The 17,900-nt window shown below is 38.0% G+C and overlaps 1 protein-coding gene across 1 annotated transcript in view; it reads right to left on the bottom strand.

Annotated features, from left to right (window-relative positions):
* SLC25A12 (solute carrier family 25 member 12) overlaps positions 1 to 17,900 on the bottom strand; it is a 99,385-nt gene that overhangs the window by 17,669 nt on the left and 63,816 nt on the right. The window contains exons 12-13 of the mRNA XM_075180643.1: positions 4,598 to 4,650; positions 1,544 to 1,624 (exon numbers count right to left, since the gene is read on the bottom strand). Coding sequence (XP_075036744.1) covers positions 1,544 to 1,624; positions 4,598 to 4,650 — 134 coding nt within the window. The remainder of the gene's footprint in view (positions 1 to 1,543; positions 1,625 to 4,597; positions 4,651 to 17,900) is intronic.

The raw sequence follows: 17,900 nt of genomic DNA, 5'->3' as shown, positions 1-17,900 counted from the left end.
CTATTTTTTCATGAGTGCTTATATATTTCAAATCTTTTTCTGTTTGAGATTGTAACATACTGAACTTTGCATAACTAAAGTTGGTAAAAAAATCTACAGGGGGCTATACCATATGTGTGATAAATCCATCCGGCAGCAACACAAATGTATATGCTGCACAGCAGCTGAGGGAATCCAGGAACAGAAACCAGACAAGGTGATAAATACGGAGATGTGTAAATGAGGGAACTGCCCTAATACTGTGAAATTTTCACTGCTATTGCGAGTGCTCAATCCACATTTTCTTCATGTGTCAAAAACAATACTTGATTTGTTGGAGATTCCATTTCTCTTGTGTCAATCCAGAGTTCTCCATTTACTTATCTACAGACTCCATTACAGTCTAAGGAGAAGCAGTGAGATGCCGTAAATCAGGGTTACAGGGAAATGCGGTTGGAAGATGGCCATGATTGAGTGTTTGCATGTTCCTCATCGGATTGCACTAATTATTCCTGAGCCTATGGAGCTTATAGATCTATCGGATTCACTGACATGTGTATGGCTACCATTGTGGATGCTGGGGGAGAAGTGTACAAATTAGCCCAAGAACAACCAATCACTCAAATTAAGAAGCAGCTTCTGGACAAATCTTATAAGACTTTATGCTGAAGGCTTGTTCCATACATCCTTTCTGGAATTCATCAAGGAGACTTGGGGGTAAATGTATCAAGCTGAGAGTTTTCCGGCGGATTTGAAAAGTGGAGATGTTGCCTATAGCAACCAATCTTATTCTAGCTATCATTTTGCAGAATGTACTAAATAAATGATAGCTACTATCTGATTGGTTTTTCAAACCCGCCGGAAAACTCTCAGCTTGATACATTTACCCCTTGGGATTCTGTCTGGCCTCTACACAACTGAATATGGGTCATGTCTACATTTTTTACAGCTTTATTAAGATGTTCTATCATTTACACACACTGTATAACAATGCAACTTCTGCCATAGACCTTCTAGCTGCAAATCATATGTAGGGCATGATAGTAGTTTCTCCATTCTCATAGACCCCTATTGCTAAACACTACAAAATCCAAAATGTGTCAGGCTCCCTAACTGCATTACGCTACTATTTTGAAGTTATAGAGATATTTACATAATTTAGCGGTCTAAGCTGTTCCTGTGTGTGGGATGTTTTGGTACTGATGCTGAAAAAAATAGGGACTAGCCTGTACTTGTGTCTGCCCTTGGCAAGGGGGAGAGTATTTTGCACCTAAACTACAGATCACCACTAGCACAGTTGGGAGTTTGGAGAGATGTTTCAATTTTCTTTTTGCTGCCTTGCGTAGGTGAACTTAATAATAAAACAATATTTGTGAAAGTTGGCTGTGGGAGCAATATTTAATGTATATCACTCTCATTGTGCCAACAAGATTTATTTTCAGCTTTCAAAAACCCAACAGAAAGCTCTTCGGCAAAGCGCCTGGTAAAAGTAAATTAAATTGGGCCTGTCATCAAAGCATCACTATATTCTTCATGCCATTCTCTGACTGCACAAGATACTTACACAGCTGCCAGCCATCACTTCAGCCAGTAACGGAATCGAGCCGTCTCGCTGAGTAAACTTGTCTCGCACAAAATCATTAACCTACATAACAAAGGAAATTGGGACACAAGTAAACAAAATGATTACACTTACAGACTCTCATCCACACTGTGCTTTCTTATTCCAAATTACTGGCATCTCCCATTATTTTATAAAAACAGAGATAATAATTTATAATGCTATCTATAAACAAGATACGCTGCTTGATGTGATCTACCTTGGAGCCCTACATAATGGACCCTGCAGGCCTATCTTGTAGCCAAAATTCTGCCCAAAAATACGGTTGATTTTCTTTTATAACTTTGTATAACAAATGAAAGCCAATAAGCCACAGTGCCTATAAAAATAGACATGGTTATCGGACATTAAAATCTACGGGACACCAAACTTGCATATTATAAACATATGACTGGTATTGTCATCCTTAGGCTATGCACACATGTGCGATTGTCTGCATGTTAGAAGGCATGTACAAAAGGCACATAAACCACATTGCATTATGTACACATTTAATATCAGATATGCATTCAGATGAGCTTCCAAGTGCATTTAATCTGCATTCTTTAAACACGCATCAGTGACAGAACAGGACGTAGTTTTGTCCAAGCAAAAAACATACAGAAACATGTGACTGCATGAACTACTGCGAGTACAATGTGATCCTGAGATGAACGTAAGTTTTCAACTGTGTTAACGCCTATCAGACAATTCATTTTTGAGGTCGCATTTGATAAAATTATTTTATTTATTAATAAGAGTAGAGTCTAGCCAGGTATTCTGTTGAGAGACTTGGTAAATGTGCGTAAAACACATATCTTGTGCCGTGTGGTTATAATGTTGATGCATTTCAAATACAAAATCCATCAAACAATACAAGTTTTTATCGAGTTATCTTGTATTGATTCACATTGAGGGTTTTCCTTTTTGTTAGTTTCAAATATACACAAAGGATTAAAACTGTCCCGATACACTAATGAGAAGGGGATGAGGAAATACTGTGTATAAGAAGTTAATAGAAATGATGGAATATCAGTATTGTGGTTACTGATTCACAAAATATCATCTTTGGAATCAGCAAAATGAGACATTAACTAGCAACAAAGTTGTTAGAATCTTATAGCTAAATATTGGCACTTTTATATACTTTACTATCTATTCAGGTAACAGGTATATGCACTTTTTGATTTTCTGTGTTAAGGTAGTCGGGGAATAATCGGACAGGACCAATGACAAGAACTAGACAATTAAGTTTAGCGTCCGAATCACTTCTGCCACTTACTGTACCCACACAGGCCGAAAGTGGTCATCTTTGTTTACCAACATGCCCGCTAATGATCTCATCAATCTGTTTATTAAGGCATAGTGCTAGTTTTAGGACTACACAGGCTGTTATTGCACATGTGTATCCAACATTACTTTATTGTAATATCGTTCTTCAATTTTGTGATGAGCAAATACTATTGTGGCAATAATAATGAATAGTGATTGAGTTGCCACGTTGTTACTGCGAGGCTTTCAAATGTGTCAAGAGTCACTTTTGTATTTCCATTAACCAATCATTTAAGTATCCTGGAGATCTTGTCAAGTTTATATAACATAATTAAAAATAAAATGGTTTATTTGCACTGTAACCAATCTATTTATATTAACCTATCCATGACAACATCCCTGTCCCACAATATAATGTCTTGGTCATTTTTGCGTGCTTAGAAACTTTTGCAAAATATTATTATTATTATTAAGTGTGCAATTGTTTTATTACTCCCTGTATTGCATTGGAAAAGTCCACAGGGTGAGATTTTAGTACTGGGCTTCAGGGAACAAGTTATAAAACGGACCAGACTGGCATTTTCATATGGTATTATTTGCAATTATTTTATTACGCCTAAGGATTTGACTGTCCCCGGACAGGGTTGTATCTCTGGAACAGAACTAATGGCTACATGCAGAAAGCTGGGTGTCTTTATTAGGTTCCTTCATGTGGGAGAGAAAGAATTGGTACAGATGGTAGTTGCTGAGAGTTCAGTAGACTACTAAATATGGATGGCACTGGAAACTGGCAAGAAGACTGTGATCAGATTCGTCAGGGGAGACCAGACGGAAACTGGGTTGCTACCCGCATTGTCTGGGCAGAATTAACTAAATAGACTACTAGAAACCAAGTTGGTGTCTGAGGTATCAATGTTGCACTGGCAATGGGTTAGACCTCCAGGAAATCCTTTTATAGGAACTGCTATCCCCTGATTGGAGGCTGCGGTCAGCTGAGCTGAAGCAGCACTCTGATTGGCTCAGAGGGAGCATGTGACAGAATCCAAGATGTCGGCACCCAGACACTGGTTTTGGAGGGATATCTGGAGTGGAGACAGACTGGGCAGCACCTTGTAGGGAGGCCTGAGACCAGCAGAGTCTGTGGATCACAGGAACAGCTGAGAAAGGCAGCTGAGTGGCAAGTAACATATTTGATATTACTCGGTGCAATATTGGCAGCGATATTGAAATATTGGTATATAATAAGGCCCAACTGCACATTGATCTTGGTGCTTAGGCCAGAGGCAGGATTGGACTGTGTGTGGTCAGGTTCAAGCTATAAACTATTTTAATTGTATCAATTGTTTTTCAATTTTCTCACACTTGGTACACTGAACTTTTATGACATCCAATCAAAATTGAATAAAAAAAAAATGCCCTAATGAATCAGGTCCTGTATCACCAAATTGTAATGTGTATGGATACCCTAACATTCAAGGAAATAAGAGGTCATATATAAATTGTACCAGTCTGTGGAGCATAATGTAGGGCATGGTAATTAGGAGTGGGTGCAAAAAGAGAGGACTATGGGGAAAATGTTTATTAACAGAAGAGCGGTTTGATGTAGATAAGTTCTCTGTTCTATAATGAAAGTCTGCTCTTACATTAGAACATATAAAATGTTTGTTGCATTCTACTTATTTTGAAGTTGCAATTTTCCTGGTACACTTTCTGATTAAACATTGCAGCTTGTGTCAGTTCACTTACCGTCAGTTTAATAGCCTTTTCAGGTGCAACTCCTACAAGCTGTGGTAGCAGACCTGCATAGAAGATACAAAAGGAACCAGTTACAAAAAATAATGAGTGTTAATATAATATAGAGTGAACTCCATTCAACTTCGACCAACTCAAGCGTTTGTCGAAATATACTATATATTAATATATGTAATAGTATTGTATATATTGTAATAGAATATGTAATATTATTGTATATATTGTAATAGTATATGTAACAGTATTGTATATATTATAATAGTATATGACATATACTATTATAATATATACAATACTATTACATATACAATTACAAGTTAACCCAAGTTAACCCGTGCATGATACTCATGCATTCTAGTCAAATCAAGCTACTTAAGGTTCTTGTCATGCATTTGGTGCTAGGCCAGGCCTCCTCAGGGGAAGAGCGTTACTTCCCGACGCAAGCACCCTTTTTTAACGTGGTTTTGTTCACATGTCACCACCTCATCATTTTTCTCCATCACCTCATCCTTCATCTTTATCGCCACATTTATCCAGATGTCTATCCAGACACAGGGATCTCTCTCAGCGGTCCTGAGTATCACACTCCTCTCGCTCTGTCACCCCCGGCAACCACCAACCACTCCCCACTGTCACCCCCGGCAACCACCAACCACTCCTAACTGTCACTTCTTCTTCAAAAAATATATATATATTTTTTTAAAATCTTTATAAACACTTTTAACAATTAACAAATTAAAAACATCTTAGTATACCAAATTTCAGCCCTTTCTGAGTTTTTTCCCACACACTAAGAATTTAGTAGGCGAGTGTATAACTCCGCCCAGCAGGTGGCGCTGCAGCAAATTTCAGCCCTTTCTGAGGTTTTTTCCCCACACACACTAAGAATTTAGTAGGTCAGTATATAACTTCACCCAGCAGGTGGCGCTGCAGCTTGGGTTTTTTTTCTTCACACACAGACACACGCCACTAGGCTTTTATATAGTAGATAATATATACAATACTCAGGGCTCCCCAACAGTGCATGTTTTACATATCTCCTTGCTGGAGCACAGGTGTATTCATTACTGACTGACACATTGTAACAGATCCACAGGTGGTCCTAATTATGTCACATGTGATCCGCTAAAACCTGCACTGTTGGGGAGCTCTGAGGACTGGGTTTGGGAAACCCTGGTATATGTAATAGTATTGTATATATTGTAATAGTATATGTAATAGTATTGTAATATTGTAATAGTATATGTAACAGTATTGTAGTATATGTAATAGTATATGTAATAGTATTGTAATAGTATATGTAACAGTATTGTATCTATTGTAATAGTATATGTAACAGTATTGTAATATTGTAATAGTATATGTAATAGTATTGTAATATTTTAATAGTATATGTAATAGTATTGTAATATTGTAATAGTATATGTAATAGTATTGTATTGTAATAGTATATGTAACAGTATTGTAATATTGTAATAGTATATGTAACAGTATTGTAATAGTATATGTAATAGTATTGTATTGTAATATTGTAATAGTATATGTAACAGTATTGTAATATTGTAATAGTATATGTAACAGTATTGTAATAGTATATGTAACAGTATTGTATTGTAATATTGTGATAGTATATGTAACAGTATTGTAATAGTATATGTAACAGTATTGTAATAGTATATGTAATAGTATTGTATTGTAATATTGTAATAGTATATGTAACAGTATTGTAATAGTATATGTAACAGTATTGTAATATTGTAATAGTATATGTAACAGTATTGTATATATTGTAATAGTATATGTAATAGTATTGTATATATTGTAATAGTATATGTAATAGTATTGTATATATTGTAATAGTATTGTATATATTGTAATAGTATATGTAACAATATTGTATATATTGTAATAGTATATGTAATAGTATTGTATAGATTATAGTAGTATATGTAACAGTATTGTATATATTGTAATAGTATTGTATATATTGTAATAGTATATGTAAAAGTATTGTATATATTGTATTAGTATATGTAATAGTATTGTATATATTGAAATAGTATATGTAATAGTATTGTATAGATTGTAATAGTATATGTAATATAGTAATAATATATGCAATAGTATAGTATATATTGAAATAGTATATGTTATATTGTAATAGTATTGTCATATTATATGTAATAGTATTGTATATATTGCAATAGTATATGTAATAGTATTGTAATATTGTAATAGTATATGTCATAGTATTGCTCTCAATGGTCGATCTTTCGTCAAAGGCCATAAAAAGTGTTTAATTTTATGCAAATCCCAGGGGGATTTTCCACCATGACAGGGAAGGGGGGCTGGTTGGGGTTCTGATTCTTGGTGCCAACATGACAGATACTGATTTATATGCCTCAGTAAAGCTGGTTACCCGCTGTACCCCAAGTGTTGTATGCCTCCTCTCATATAGCGGGTCTACAGTGTTACGCTCAGTCTCCAGCCGCTGTCATTGGGACAAATGAATACTGGGGACTGGCGGCTGCTCCATGCAAACCGATGGGGTCCAAGGGGAAGGGAATCATCAGATGAATTGGTCTAAGTTCAGGTAGGGGGTGGTGGGGTTGGGGCAACTCCCATTGATAGGGAAACACCTTTAAGTCTCCATCTTTGCCCATTAGAGATGTTGGGGCAAGTAGTGTTTAGATTTAGTATAGGATAAACAGAAAGCAAGAGCCTCCCAGTTTCTAGCTAATGTAGTAATTGTGGTTGTGCTGGTACAGAGATAATTAACCCAATTGAATAATGTTGCATTCTCATAAAATGTAGGTATTGAAATTCATAAACACTGTATAGTCATTTACCCCCAAGAGAAAAGAAAAAGCAATTAAGAAGAAAAAGGTTCATTCAAACAGCAGGAAAACAAGTTTCTGAATGGTGCATTCTGCAGAAGACAACAGCCCTATATGCATCAACAAGCTGGAATAATATTCAATCATAACTCAATAATATTATTTATTTCAAGATTAATAAAGGGACATAAGTGGGCTTTTTTCACATCATTTAACACTGCACAACGGTGGAATCACACAAACAATTTTGGTTCTAAACCTGTAATCACTAAACCTATTAGGCAAAATTACAGGTATGAATTTTAACAATTTTGGATTAATTTGCAGGGTAAAATTTAGGGAATTTTGCACAGGGAGAAAAAGTTGCATCCTATTTACAATCCACAAACAGATCTTGACCAGCCGGTACCATCTTATTGCTAGATTATAATCACTATATGAAATGGATTCATCATGCTCAAATTTAGGGCCTGATTCATTAAGGATCTTAACTTGAGAAACTTCTTATTTCAGTCTCCTGGACAAAACCATGTTAGAATGCAAGGGGTGCAAATTAGTATTCTGTTTTGCACATAAGTTAAATACTGACTGTTTTTTCATGCAGCACACAAATATCAACTTTAAATTTCAGTATACAAATAAGCTATCAAGTATTTGTGTGCTACATGAAAAACAGTCAGTATTTAACTTATGTGCAAAACAGAACACTAATTTGCACCCCTTGCATTCTAACATGGTTTTGTCCAGGAGACTGAAATAAGAAGTTTCTCAAGTTAAGATCCTTAATGAATCAGGCCCTTAAAGTTTACTTTTAATATATTAAATAACACATATATATATATACATACATATATATATATATATATATATATATATATATATATATATATATATATATATATATATATATATATTTATTCCTCACATATGTTATGCAAAGTGAAACAATGTGCATGCTTATAAATTACTCAATGATATACATTCATTTATTGATTAAAAATGCACATAATTTATGAACATCACCATCAGAGGAACATATGGAGGGAAAAAAAAGTTCAAAACAGTTTTATCAAATTTGAAAAATAGGGTCAGGACGGAGTGCTTAGGGACCCAACCAATTCCATAGCATGTGTGTTCTAACCCTGGCCTGAACCCCGTTGCAGATGTTTGCTAAATAAAAAAGTTTCTGACGTCTTACCACATGGAAAGCAGCTATATTCTGTCCAGAGAGCTATCCTGATTGCTGATTGTCTTGAAATATGAAGGTTTTATTTAAAGGGCACATATATAAAGAAAACATATTTTAGAGGTAGTAACAGACAGGCGCCCATCACCAAGTTGCATTCTTTTCACAATGCGGAGAGACGAGTGCAAACTGAACATGAAGTAAGGATCATGGTGTCCCTAACGCAAAGAGTCTGTACATACAGTTTGTTTTAGTTCATTAAAAACAAACAAACAAAAAAATTAACATATAATATATTCCTGATTTGTGGGCTGCAAAATAGGAAAGAGCGCTGTTGAATGTCTTGAAAAACCAAAGGTGCTTTATTTCCCAAGCAAATTCTGTTCAGTCATTAGTGAATATTTTTATGTTATATAGGATATATTAATTAGTATTAATTAGTAACACCTTAACGCTAACATTTCTATTCTTTACAGGTAGCATATTGTTATTGATAATGATATATTCTTTCAGATGGCATGAGTCACACAGAGTATGCACACTAAGAGAACTCGGGATGGCATTGGTTTGGTGTTTATCTGTATCTAGTTTCCATTGAAGGTTGGACTTTCAGTTTAAGTCAATTGGGTTTGTGTTGTGAAGAAAGTTCTAATTAGCTCACAAACATTTGGTTAGTTCAGTAAGAAAATGGACATCGGAGAGGTTGGAGGTATTATGATGGACATGAGAGAGGTTGGAGGTATTATGATGGACATGAGAGAGGTAGGAGGTATTATGAAGGACATGAGAGAGGTTGGAGGTATTATGACGGACATGAGAGAGGTAGGAGGCATTATGACGGACATGAGAGAGGTAGGAGGCATTATGACGGACATGAGAGAGGTAGGAGGCATTATGACGGACATGAGAGAGGTAGGAGGCATTATGACGGACATGAGAGAGGTAGGAGGCATTATGGCGGACATGAGAGAGGTAGGAGGCATTATGACGGACATGAGAGAGGTAGGAGGCATTATGACGGACATGAGAGAGGTAGGTGGCATTATGACGGACATGAGAGAGGTAGGTGGCATTATGACGGACATGAGAGAGGTAGGAGGCATTATGACGGACATGAGAGAGGTAGGAGGTATTATTAAGATACTTGCAAAGACCAGGTTAGATGGCGTGGTAAGGTTCAGTCAGGTGGTACGTTTTAGGTCAAGGTCACAAACAGAGGTCAAGGCCAAGCCAGTCTGGTTTTTGATCTCAAGACTGCACTTTGGATAAAATATTAAAAACTTTGGGTGATATTGGTCAGATGACATCAAATACAAGAAATTCCAAATGATGCAAGAGGGCGTCGCTGGCACACGTCTGTGGACATCCAAGTACCCAGCAGAACAGATCAGTGTAGCTGCTATAAGCCTTGGTTAACGACTGTGTGGTGTGCCCGTGATGATTGGTTAACCATTGTTTTGAGGCAGTAACTTTTGTACAATCCTCGCTGGTTTGGCACACCACCCCTAGATACTCTCCCCCCACCGTTACTAACTTGCAGCTAGTCACTACCAGCCCTGAGAGTCAGGATAGAACGAACAACAGGATCCTGATCCAAACTACCGCTCAGTAAGTAAAGAGTGACAGGACTCAGGGCTAATCCATTCAGGAGCTGTGTTTGAACAGGTAATACAGCGAGAGTCTAGCGCTGTAAGCTCAGTAGGGTTTGGGTAGGGGAGCTCTCCACCAAACATGTACATGTGGGCAGGTGTACCTAATTATCAGGACTTGTACAAGATCTATAATCTTTTACCTAACACAGATACAGCTTACATTTTATGGAAACCTGGAGGGGCTCATTGAAGGAACTGCGGCTGTACAACAGTACAAGCGATAGGGTTTGTATAAGCTTTAAATCCTTCAGACATGACATCAGATGAGTCATGGCACATCAAGTATTGCATATCCTATTATCTGCCCCAGACAATGCTAGAATTCCTGAATTTCTGTTTTTTTCCCCAACCACAATGATAGTTCTGTCATTCTGCTTCCTTTGCAGTGGTAGAGACAGTAGTCTCGTTACAATGCAAGATGCTGATTTTGCCATCGTTGTAATAATATTTAAACACCATAAATTAAATCAAAACAAAAAAAAGTTGATCAGTATCAGCTGTACTGCAGATGTAGTTTAACCAGCATACAATAAATCATTCACACATTAAGAACCACACAATAATTTCCAGTCATTCAAAAGTCACCTAAAACCTTTGTTAAGGGAATTGAAAGAATTCTTTTCATGCAAATACAAATCTAAAAAGAACTTAATGTGCACATGTCGCCTACACACAGTGGGGGCGACCAGTTTGTGGGCTAATCCAGTACTCCGCCTAGCACTGCACTAGGAACTAGCGACTTAAATGGGTCGCAGCGTTCATAATGCCTCAGTGTTAAAGGGTTTTTCAATCTGCAAATGACATTAATGTATTGGCTTGTACAAACACCATTTACTAAATGCACTGCTGTATCTTTTAACTGCCTTCTCTGCTTTTCAGCCAAACATTTCTATAATCAGGGAATGTTGCTTATTTTCGTTGTCCTGGAATACAACACAAATCCTGATCTCTAGATGCAATAGTAGTGGCGGCCTACCGAGCCATCACCTGTGACCCCCAGAGCCTTCACCTGCGGCCTCCCAACTGGCTGATCCCGATCTTATCAGATCGCAAGCAGCCGACTTCCACGTCACATGACCTCCTCTACATAGCAATCTCTCGCCTTCCTCTGTGCGGCCCCTTTGAAGGCTGGAGGGCCGTACTTGTAGCCCTTCACCTTTTTCATGGTCCTCCCCACTGTGCGACAGTGTCCACTGCAGAGAGCACAGCAGAGCTGTATTATACACCAGGGTGATTATAATAAAATTATAAATACACTATAAAAAACAAAACAAAAGAAAGCTACAAAAGATAAAGCAAGGTATATAACAAAAGATACAGGAGGACCTATACAAGTCAATAAATTAAGCTGCAGCCAGACAACTCTTTTAACTGCTCAATTATCAGGTATGTACACCAGTGGCACAACCTATACAGCCCACTTATTACATAGTGCAGACTCTGATATCTGAGAATATCCCAACGTGTGGGCAGTTGTCCGCTGGCGAGACTATTCCCAGCATTCGGAGGTTTTGGGCTTATATATTGCCATACAAATAGGTGTGCCATAGTTTCCATAGTTAAAGTGAAGATTATTTCAACAATGTATTTTGTTCTGTATATAATTTAATGATACATAAACCCAAAATCTGCTGTAGTACACTACAAAGCAGGGAAGGTGAGGGTTATTTGTAGGGTGAATAATAACACAAAAGTCATATCATATTAGATAAAGATCATTCTCAGTCTATGGGCCCAATTCAATTGGCCGCGTTATTCTAGGAATAACGCGGCCTGCACACTATTATCATTACTACGGTAACAGTGTGCAGTATTACCGTTACTACGCTAACAGTGTGCAGTATTACCGTTACTACGCTAACAGTGTGCAGTATTACCGTTACTACGGTAACAGTGTGCAGTATTACCGTTACAACGGTAACGGTGTGCAGTATTACCGTTACTACGCTAACAGTGTGCAGTATTATCATTACGACGCTAACATTGTGCAGTATTACCGTTACTACGCTAACAGTGTGCAGTATTACCGTTACTACGCTAGCAGTGTGCAGTATTACCGTTACTACGCTAGCAGTGTGCAGTATTACCATTATTACGGTAACAACCTGCGGTATTACCGTTACTACAGTAGCAACGTGCAATATTACTGTTCCTACGGTAACGATGTGCAGTATTACCGTTACTACGCTAACAGTGTGCAGTATTACCGTTACTACGGTAACAGTGTGCAGTATTACCGTTACTACGGTAACAGTGTGCAGTATTACCGTTACTACGCTAACAGTGTGCAGTATTACCGTTACTACGCTAACAGTGTGCAGTATTACCGTTACTACGCTAGCAGTGTGCAGTATTACCATTATTACGGTAACAACCTGCGGTATTACCGTTACTACAGTAGCATCGTGCAATATTACTGTTCCTACGGTAACGGTGTGCAGTATTACCGTTACTACGGTAACAACGTGCAGTTTTGCTCGCAGCCCTGTGAGCCGAGAGCAAAGATCTGGATTAAAATTACCATAGTAACATAATACTGTCCGGGCCGCGTTATTTGTAGTATAACGCGGCTCAATTGTATTCCCCCTATATCTGCAACTCATTCTGAGACTAAAATGAAGCATGGTGCGGCCCTCTAATCTTCAAAAGGCCCTCACAGTACCCTTAGTAAGCTAAAACAATACATTTAAATCAAAAATAGAAAACACATATCTGTAATAACATATCAGTGGGTATTTTAAAAAAATGTTAAAAGCTGTAATTAACAAATCTGACAATAAAGTTGTCAGGAGCTGGGAGACTCGGAGGGCCGCCGGCTGCCCGTCACTGATCCAATGGGTCATTTTTACTATATATAATAACACCAATAATGGACAAAGAAACAAACATCTCCAGGACAGCAGTATAGATTAAGTAGGGAATACAGGAATTATATCAATCACATAATTTGTGGTCAGTAAAGCAAATCCAAACAGACACTGAATATTCTAAACACAGAAAACCTATATATTTAATCACTCACAGTATAAATAGAGTGTACTCTCCCTTTAGAAAACAAGAGAACTATAGACGTTATGAAGGTTTGAACAGACTACACAAACAATGCCCCATTTCCAGCACAACAGAGCATTGTTGTGCGTACCTGTGTAACAATAGCCCATAAGCTTCCCCATTATTACCAAGAGTCTTAAAAGAATTATGTATACTGGATGAGTTTGCCAACAATATCCGTAATATAGATTATGGATTATGTGTCGGAGGACTGTCTGACTCCCCTATGATCTAAACCTCCCTCCCAACCCGCAGGTTAATAAATGATGGACAGGGCGTAAGTACGAGGTTACATTTTGTCATTTTAGGAGGAAACGCATAAGCCGGATTACTTTTAAGTAGAAGCAAACGTTACAGGGTTCTGCTAGGAATTTTATAGCACTTATTCGTGGAGCTTAGAAAAAAAAGTTCAAAATTGTATTTTATTGGAGTTAAAAGATTTAACTTTAAAAGACAAACTCACCTGATGTGACACTGCTGATGGGAATAAGGTGCCACTTGACTGGCGTTTATTTTAAGGTGTGTTTAGCTCACTAGAGTCCAGATGTACCTCTCATGTATCAGGCTGGATCCACTGGCTTTAGTTACAAGTGCAGATTGAAATGTAAAGCAAACATAATGAAGACAATACACTAATACAACCCGATAGAAGAACCTATATCTCCCTCGTGTTTTTGGTCCCTGGACTTCAGTTTATCATTCTCAGAGTTGATCTAAGGCACTGGATCTCAAACTCTGTAACTTGGGAGTCATTCCCTAAACAGATCCCAGAATAGCAGATTAGCCTATATCTGTTTCAATGCATCGTTTATCCAGAATAACTTTTTTCCCCTAAACAAATTTGATTTTCCTCGGTTTAAAAAAAATCAAAGAGGCGGGGCAGGAACAGAAAGAAAACAAAAAGATAAGAATAGTTTTGGATACAGTTTACCACTCAATCAAAACACCTGATTGCACCCACAGACAGGAGGGTATGTTGTATCAAAACACCCCAACCCTGGCATCAGAACAGGTATTTAAAATGACCATTCACTGTTATATCTATGAAAGGTGTAGGGCATTCAATGGCTTATGGGCCCCTTGCACCCAGACTGACAGGCCCAGGCAGGCACAGAAGTTGGGTTAGTTACAATCGCTCTTTGCTGGCCACCACTCTGGCTCTGCTCTTGCACATTCCCAGCCCTCTTGCACACAGGCCCACTCCATTGATAAAACACAACGGCCTCATAACACTTCTTCCTTGACCAATCCGTGCTCCTGAATATTATTCAGAAATAGATAACTATTGGCAAGGTTTGTGGATGTAACTGCTGCCATGCATGCTAATTTAACGTGTTGTCTAACCTATCAGTCTTTGATTAAATCTTGGTCTCCATGAAAATGGCCACCTCCATAGGCATCAATACATGGACTTAGAACACAATTTCTGAACAGTGTCATCAAGCCACAGATGGTGAAGCCAACCACGTCTTGTACTGGCTCAGCATCAGGGAGAATGCCAGATTCTTCAGGGAGTGAGGGAGATCACCCCTATTTCAGGGAGTCTCCCTGACATTCAGGGAGAGTTGGCAAGTATGATATTAATGTGTTTTAGGTTTAATATTCCTGCATAAATCTGGGAAAGATCAGGAAGTGTACAAAGTATTTGGATTCATTTTGTGCTAAAAAATAGAGACAAGAACCCAATGATCAACAGCATTATGTCTTTGCCGATAAACATATAGGTATAGATTGTTTTAACAGCAACCATACAGGGATCCATTTATCCACTGGATCCATAAAATCAGGATTCCACAATGAAGAAGTGAAATTGATTATTTAATGCTGAACAACAATGTCCTCATCCCCACACCCCTTATAGAGAATAAAAATAACAAACCACTGGTGTACAAAGGACAAAACCGGAGAAGGATGAACCTTTTCTTTTAACATTTACCAAAAGGAAACCAGCCAATAGATAATGAAACTGCCTTGATTTCATCCCCATGTCAGTAATTTAAAAGGCTTCTGAGTTGCAGAAAGGTAGTTATTAGTTGCAAGGGGAGTTGAAGAGAATACAAAGAAAGCGATCCTCCCTCCATGGTCTATGAACCATGTAAGAGAACACCCACTGAATGCGATGTCACAAGGTGCTATAACACCCTTCTCATCTGCTGTATGACAACAGACCCCTTCTGTGCCAGCTTCATTACTAGAAATATATATACACACAACACTCTACATTTTATCAGTTTTCTCTTAATTACCCAATAAAAATTAAATCTGAGGATCAGGATAAACTTAATACCCAACTAAAACGATTTTTAACAAAGGTCCTGAGAACTTTGTTTCTAATCTACTGTTGCATTAATTACAAAACTTGTTTTTGTACCATAACATGACCTCTTACCTCTTTGTTTATTTTACCCAGTATTGTTTATTATTCTGTTTGTCCCCAATTGTAAAGCACTAGGGAATTTGCTGGCGCTATATGTAAAAAATGTTGATGATGACAACATATATTTTTAAAGTGCAATGATATATTTTTTTAAACATATGGCCAGTTACCCATTGCATTTCAGAAAATGTCATCACAATTGCTCTCTCAGTGCGTATACCTGTGGTTGGAGAAGAGGGGTAGGGAGGAGTTTGCAAATGGAGGACACTCCGCTGCTACGCCCAAAAGACGCTAGCGGGCAGCTGTGAACCCAGGTGCAAGTGGAAGCGGGTATGCAGTGGAGTCAGTATGTTCCATCCCCATAACTGTTTGCTTGCTTTTACTGGCATTAAAAAACGTTAGTAAGAGCATATTGTTAAACTGTCCTATTACTATGCATTTTATTCTATACCTAGTTCATTTCGAGGCCCACAATCCACCTTTCATCCAAGCATGCTGCCACCAACAACTGGTACCACCAACAGTGGTAGCATCAGGCTAGAGAGCATACTTGCCAACTTTTAAGATTTCTTCCCCAGGAGATCCAGGGTGGGAGAAGTCATGTGACAAGGGGTAGGAGGAGGGCGTCACCATAGCCCCGCCCCCACTATGAAATGCTGACATTCACGGCATGGGATAGTGGGGGAGGGGCTTAATGACGCGACTAAGTCCTGCCCCCTCCATTCAATGCCGTGAATTTTGGCGAATGCGGGAGCTTTGCCTACTCTTACGGTAGTCCGGGAGGACTTCCCAAAATTCAGGAGCCTCCCGGGAATTCCGGGAGAATAGGCAAGTATGCTAGAGTCCAGGCAAGTCTTTGAACCATCACCAGGTGACATTGTCCATTCTTTGGTCTTTATACCTATATGTGCAGATGGTAATTGGAGCTGCAATACTATTGAATTAACGAACAACTGACAAGTCTTCATATGCAGTACAATGTGTAAAAACAAAAATGATCCCATAATTTGTCAACACATGGAAACTTTGACGCACAATCTTGTTAAAATGAGGCAATTGTTCTTTAAAGGGACACTAACCGGAAGGTTTTGTAAACACGCTCATATTTTTACGTTCAATCTGTCTACCACAGTGACATCATTAGTCCTATTTATTTAAGTATATTAAATAAATCTAATAAAGTTTTCAAAATGGGGTTAGTGTGCCTCTAATAGTAATAATACAAACGGCATTCGAAATACAGTTCCCCTTTAAGAACGCATGAAATTTGCAAAATGTATATTTAAGTTCTTAGCATATTTATAGCACACGGCTTACCAAACAAAATAAGACTTTCTATTCATTATCATCAGTACTACCACTCAATCTTAATCACTTCTGGAGGTGTTACACATGGTACATACAGCTCTGAGGCTTTTCACGTACTCCCACGCCATCCATTAATATTACAATGCGGAACACAGCCGGTGTAGTGTACATTCTATTGTCATCATCACAACAGCCAAAGACGCAGGGCATAACAATGAACGTTTCGTTTCCAAAATGCACTTTAAAAGATAGCCAGTACAAACATCTCATTTCTAAAAATACTGAATATTCTAATATGGCTCAACATTATTTGCAATAAAAAAAAAAAGTTATTTGTGAAGAACATTGACCTTAAAAAAGGCAACAGGCATCTCACAAACGTAGGTATTTTACATAAGGAACTTGTGTGTTCTTTGGCTGTCAACGCAGCTCTGCTAATTCAGGAACTAATATTCTAGTGCAACTGAGAAGGTTATCAATGTGTGTGAGAAAGTGTGTTTCAATCAGATATTAGCTATGTTATATGGTGCTCAGTGTCTTCTATCTTACCTGCCTGTCACTATATACTGGCAACTGTGCTCACATTCAGAGAAATCATTACTGTCCTTCTTAGTATAGATAGGGAAGGTATTTAAACCATACTGTCCAAAGCGAGTTAGCACTGATAGTGTTGCATCAGTTACAATTTATTTTCTACCGGGCAGCACGGTGGCTTAGTGGTTAGCATTTCTGTCTCACAGCACTGGGGTCATGAGATCGATTCCTGACCATGGCCTTATCTGTGTGGATTTTCTACGTCCTCCCCATGTTTACATGGGTTTCCTCTGGGTGCTCTGGTTTCCTCCCGCAATTCAAAAAGATAATGGTAGGTTAATTAGCTGCTATC

The sequence above is a fragment of the Mixophyes fleayi genome, chromosome 7 (genome assembly GCF_038048845.1).
Source record: "Mixophyes fleayi isolate aMixFle1 chromosome 7, aMixFle1.hap1, whole genome shotgun sequence".
Lineage (NCBI taxonomy): Eukaryota > Metazoa > Chordata > Amphibia > Anura > Limnodynastidae > Mixophyes > Mixophyes fleayi.
This window is presented reverse-complemented; position numbering and strand designations above follow the sequence as displayed.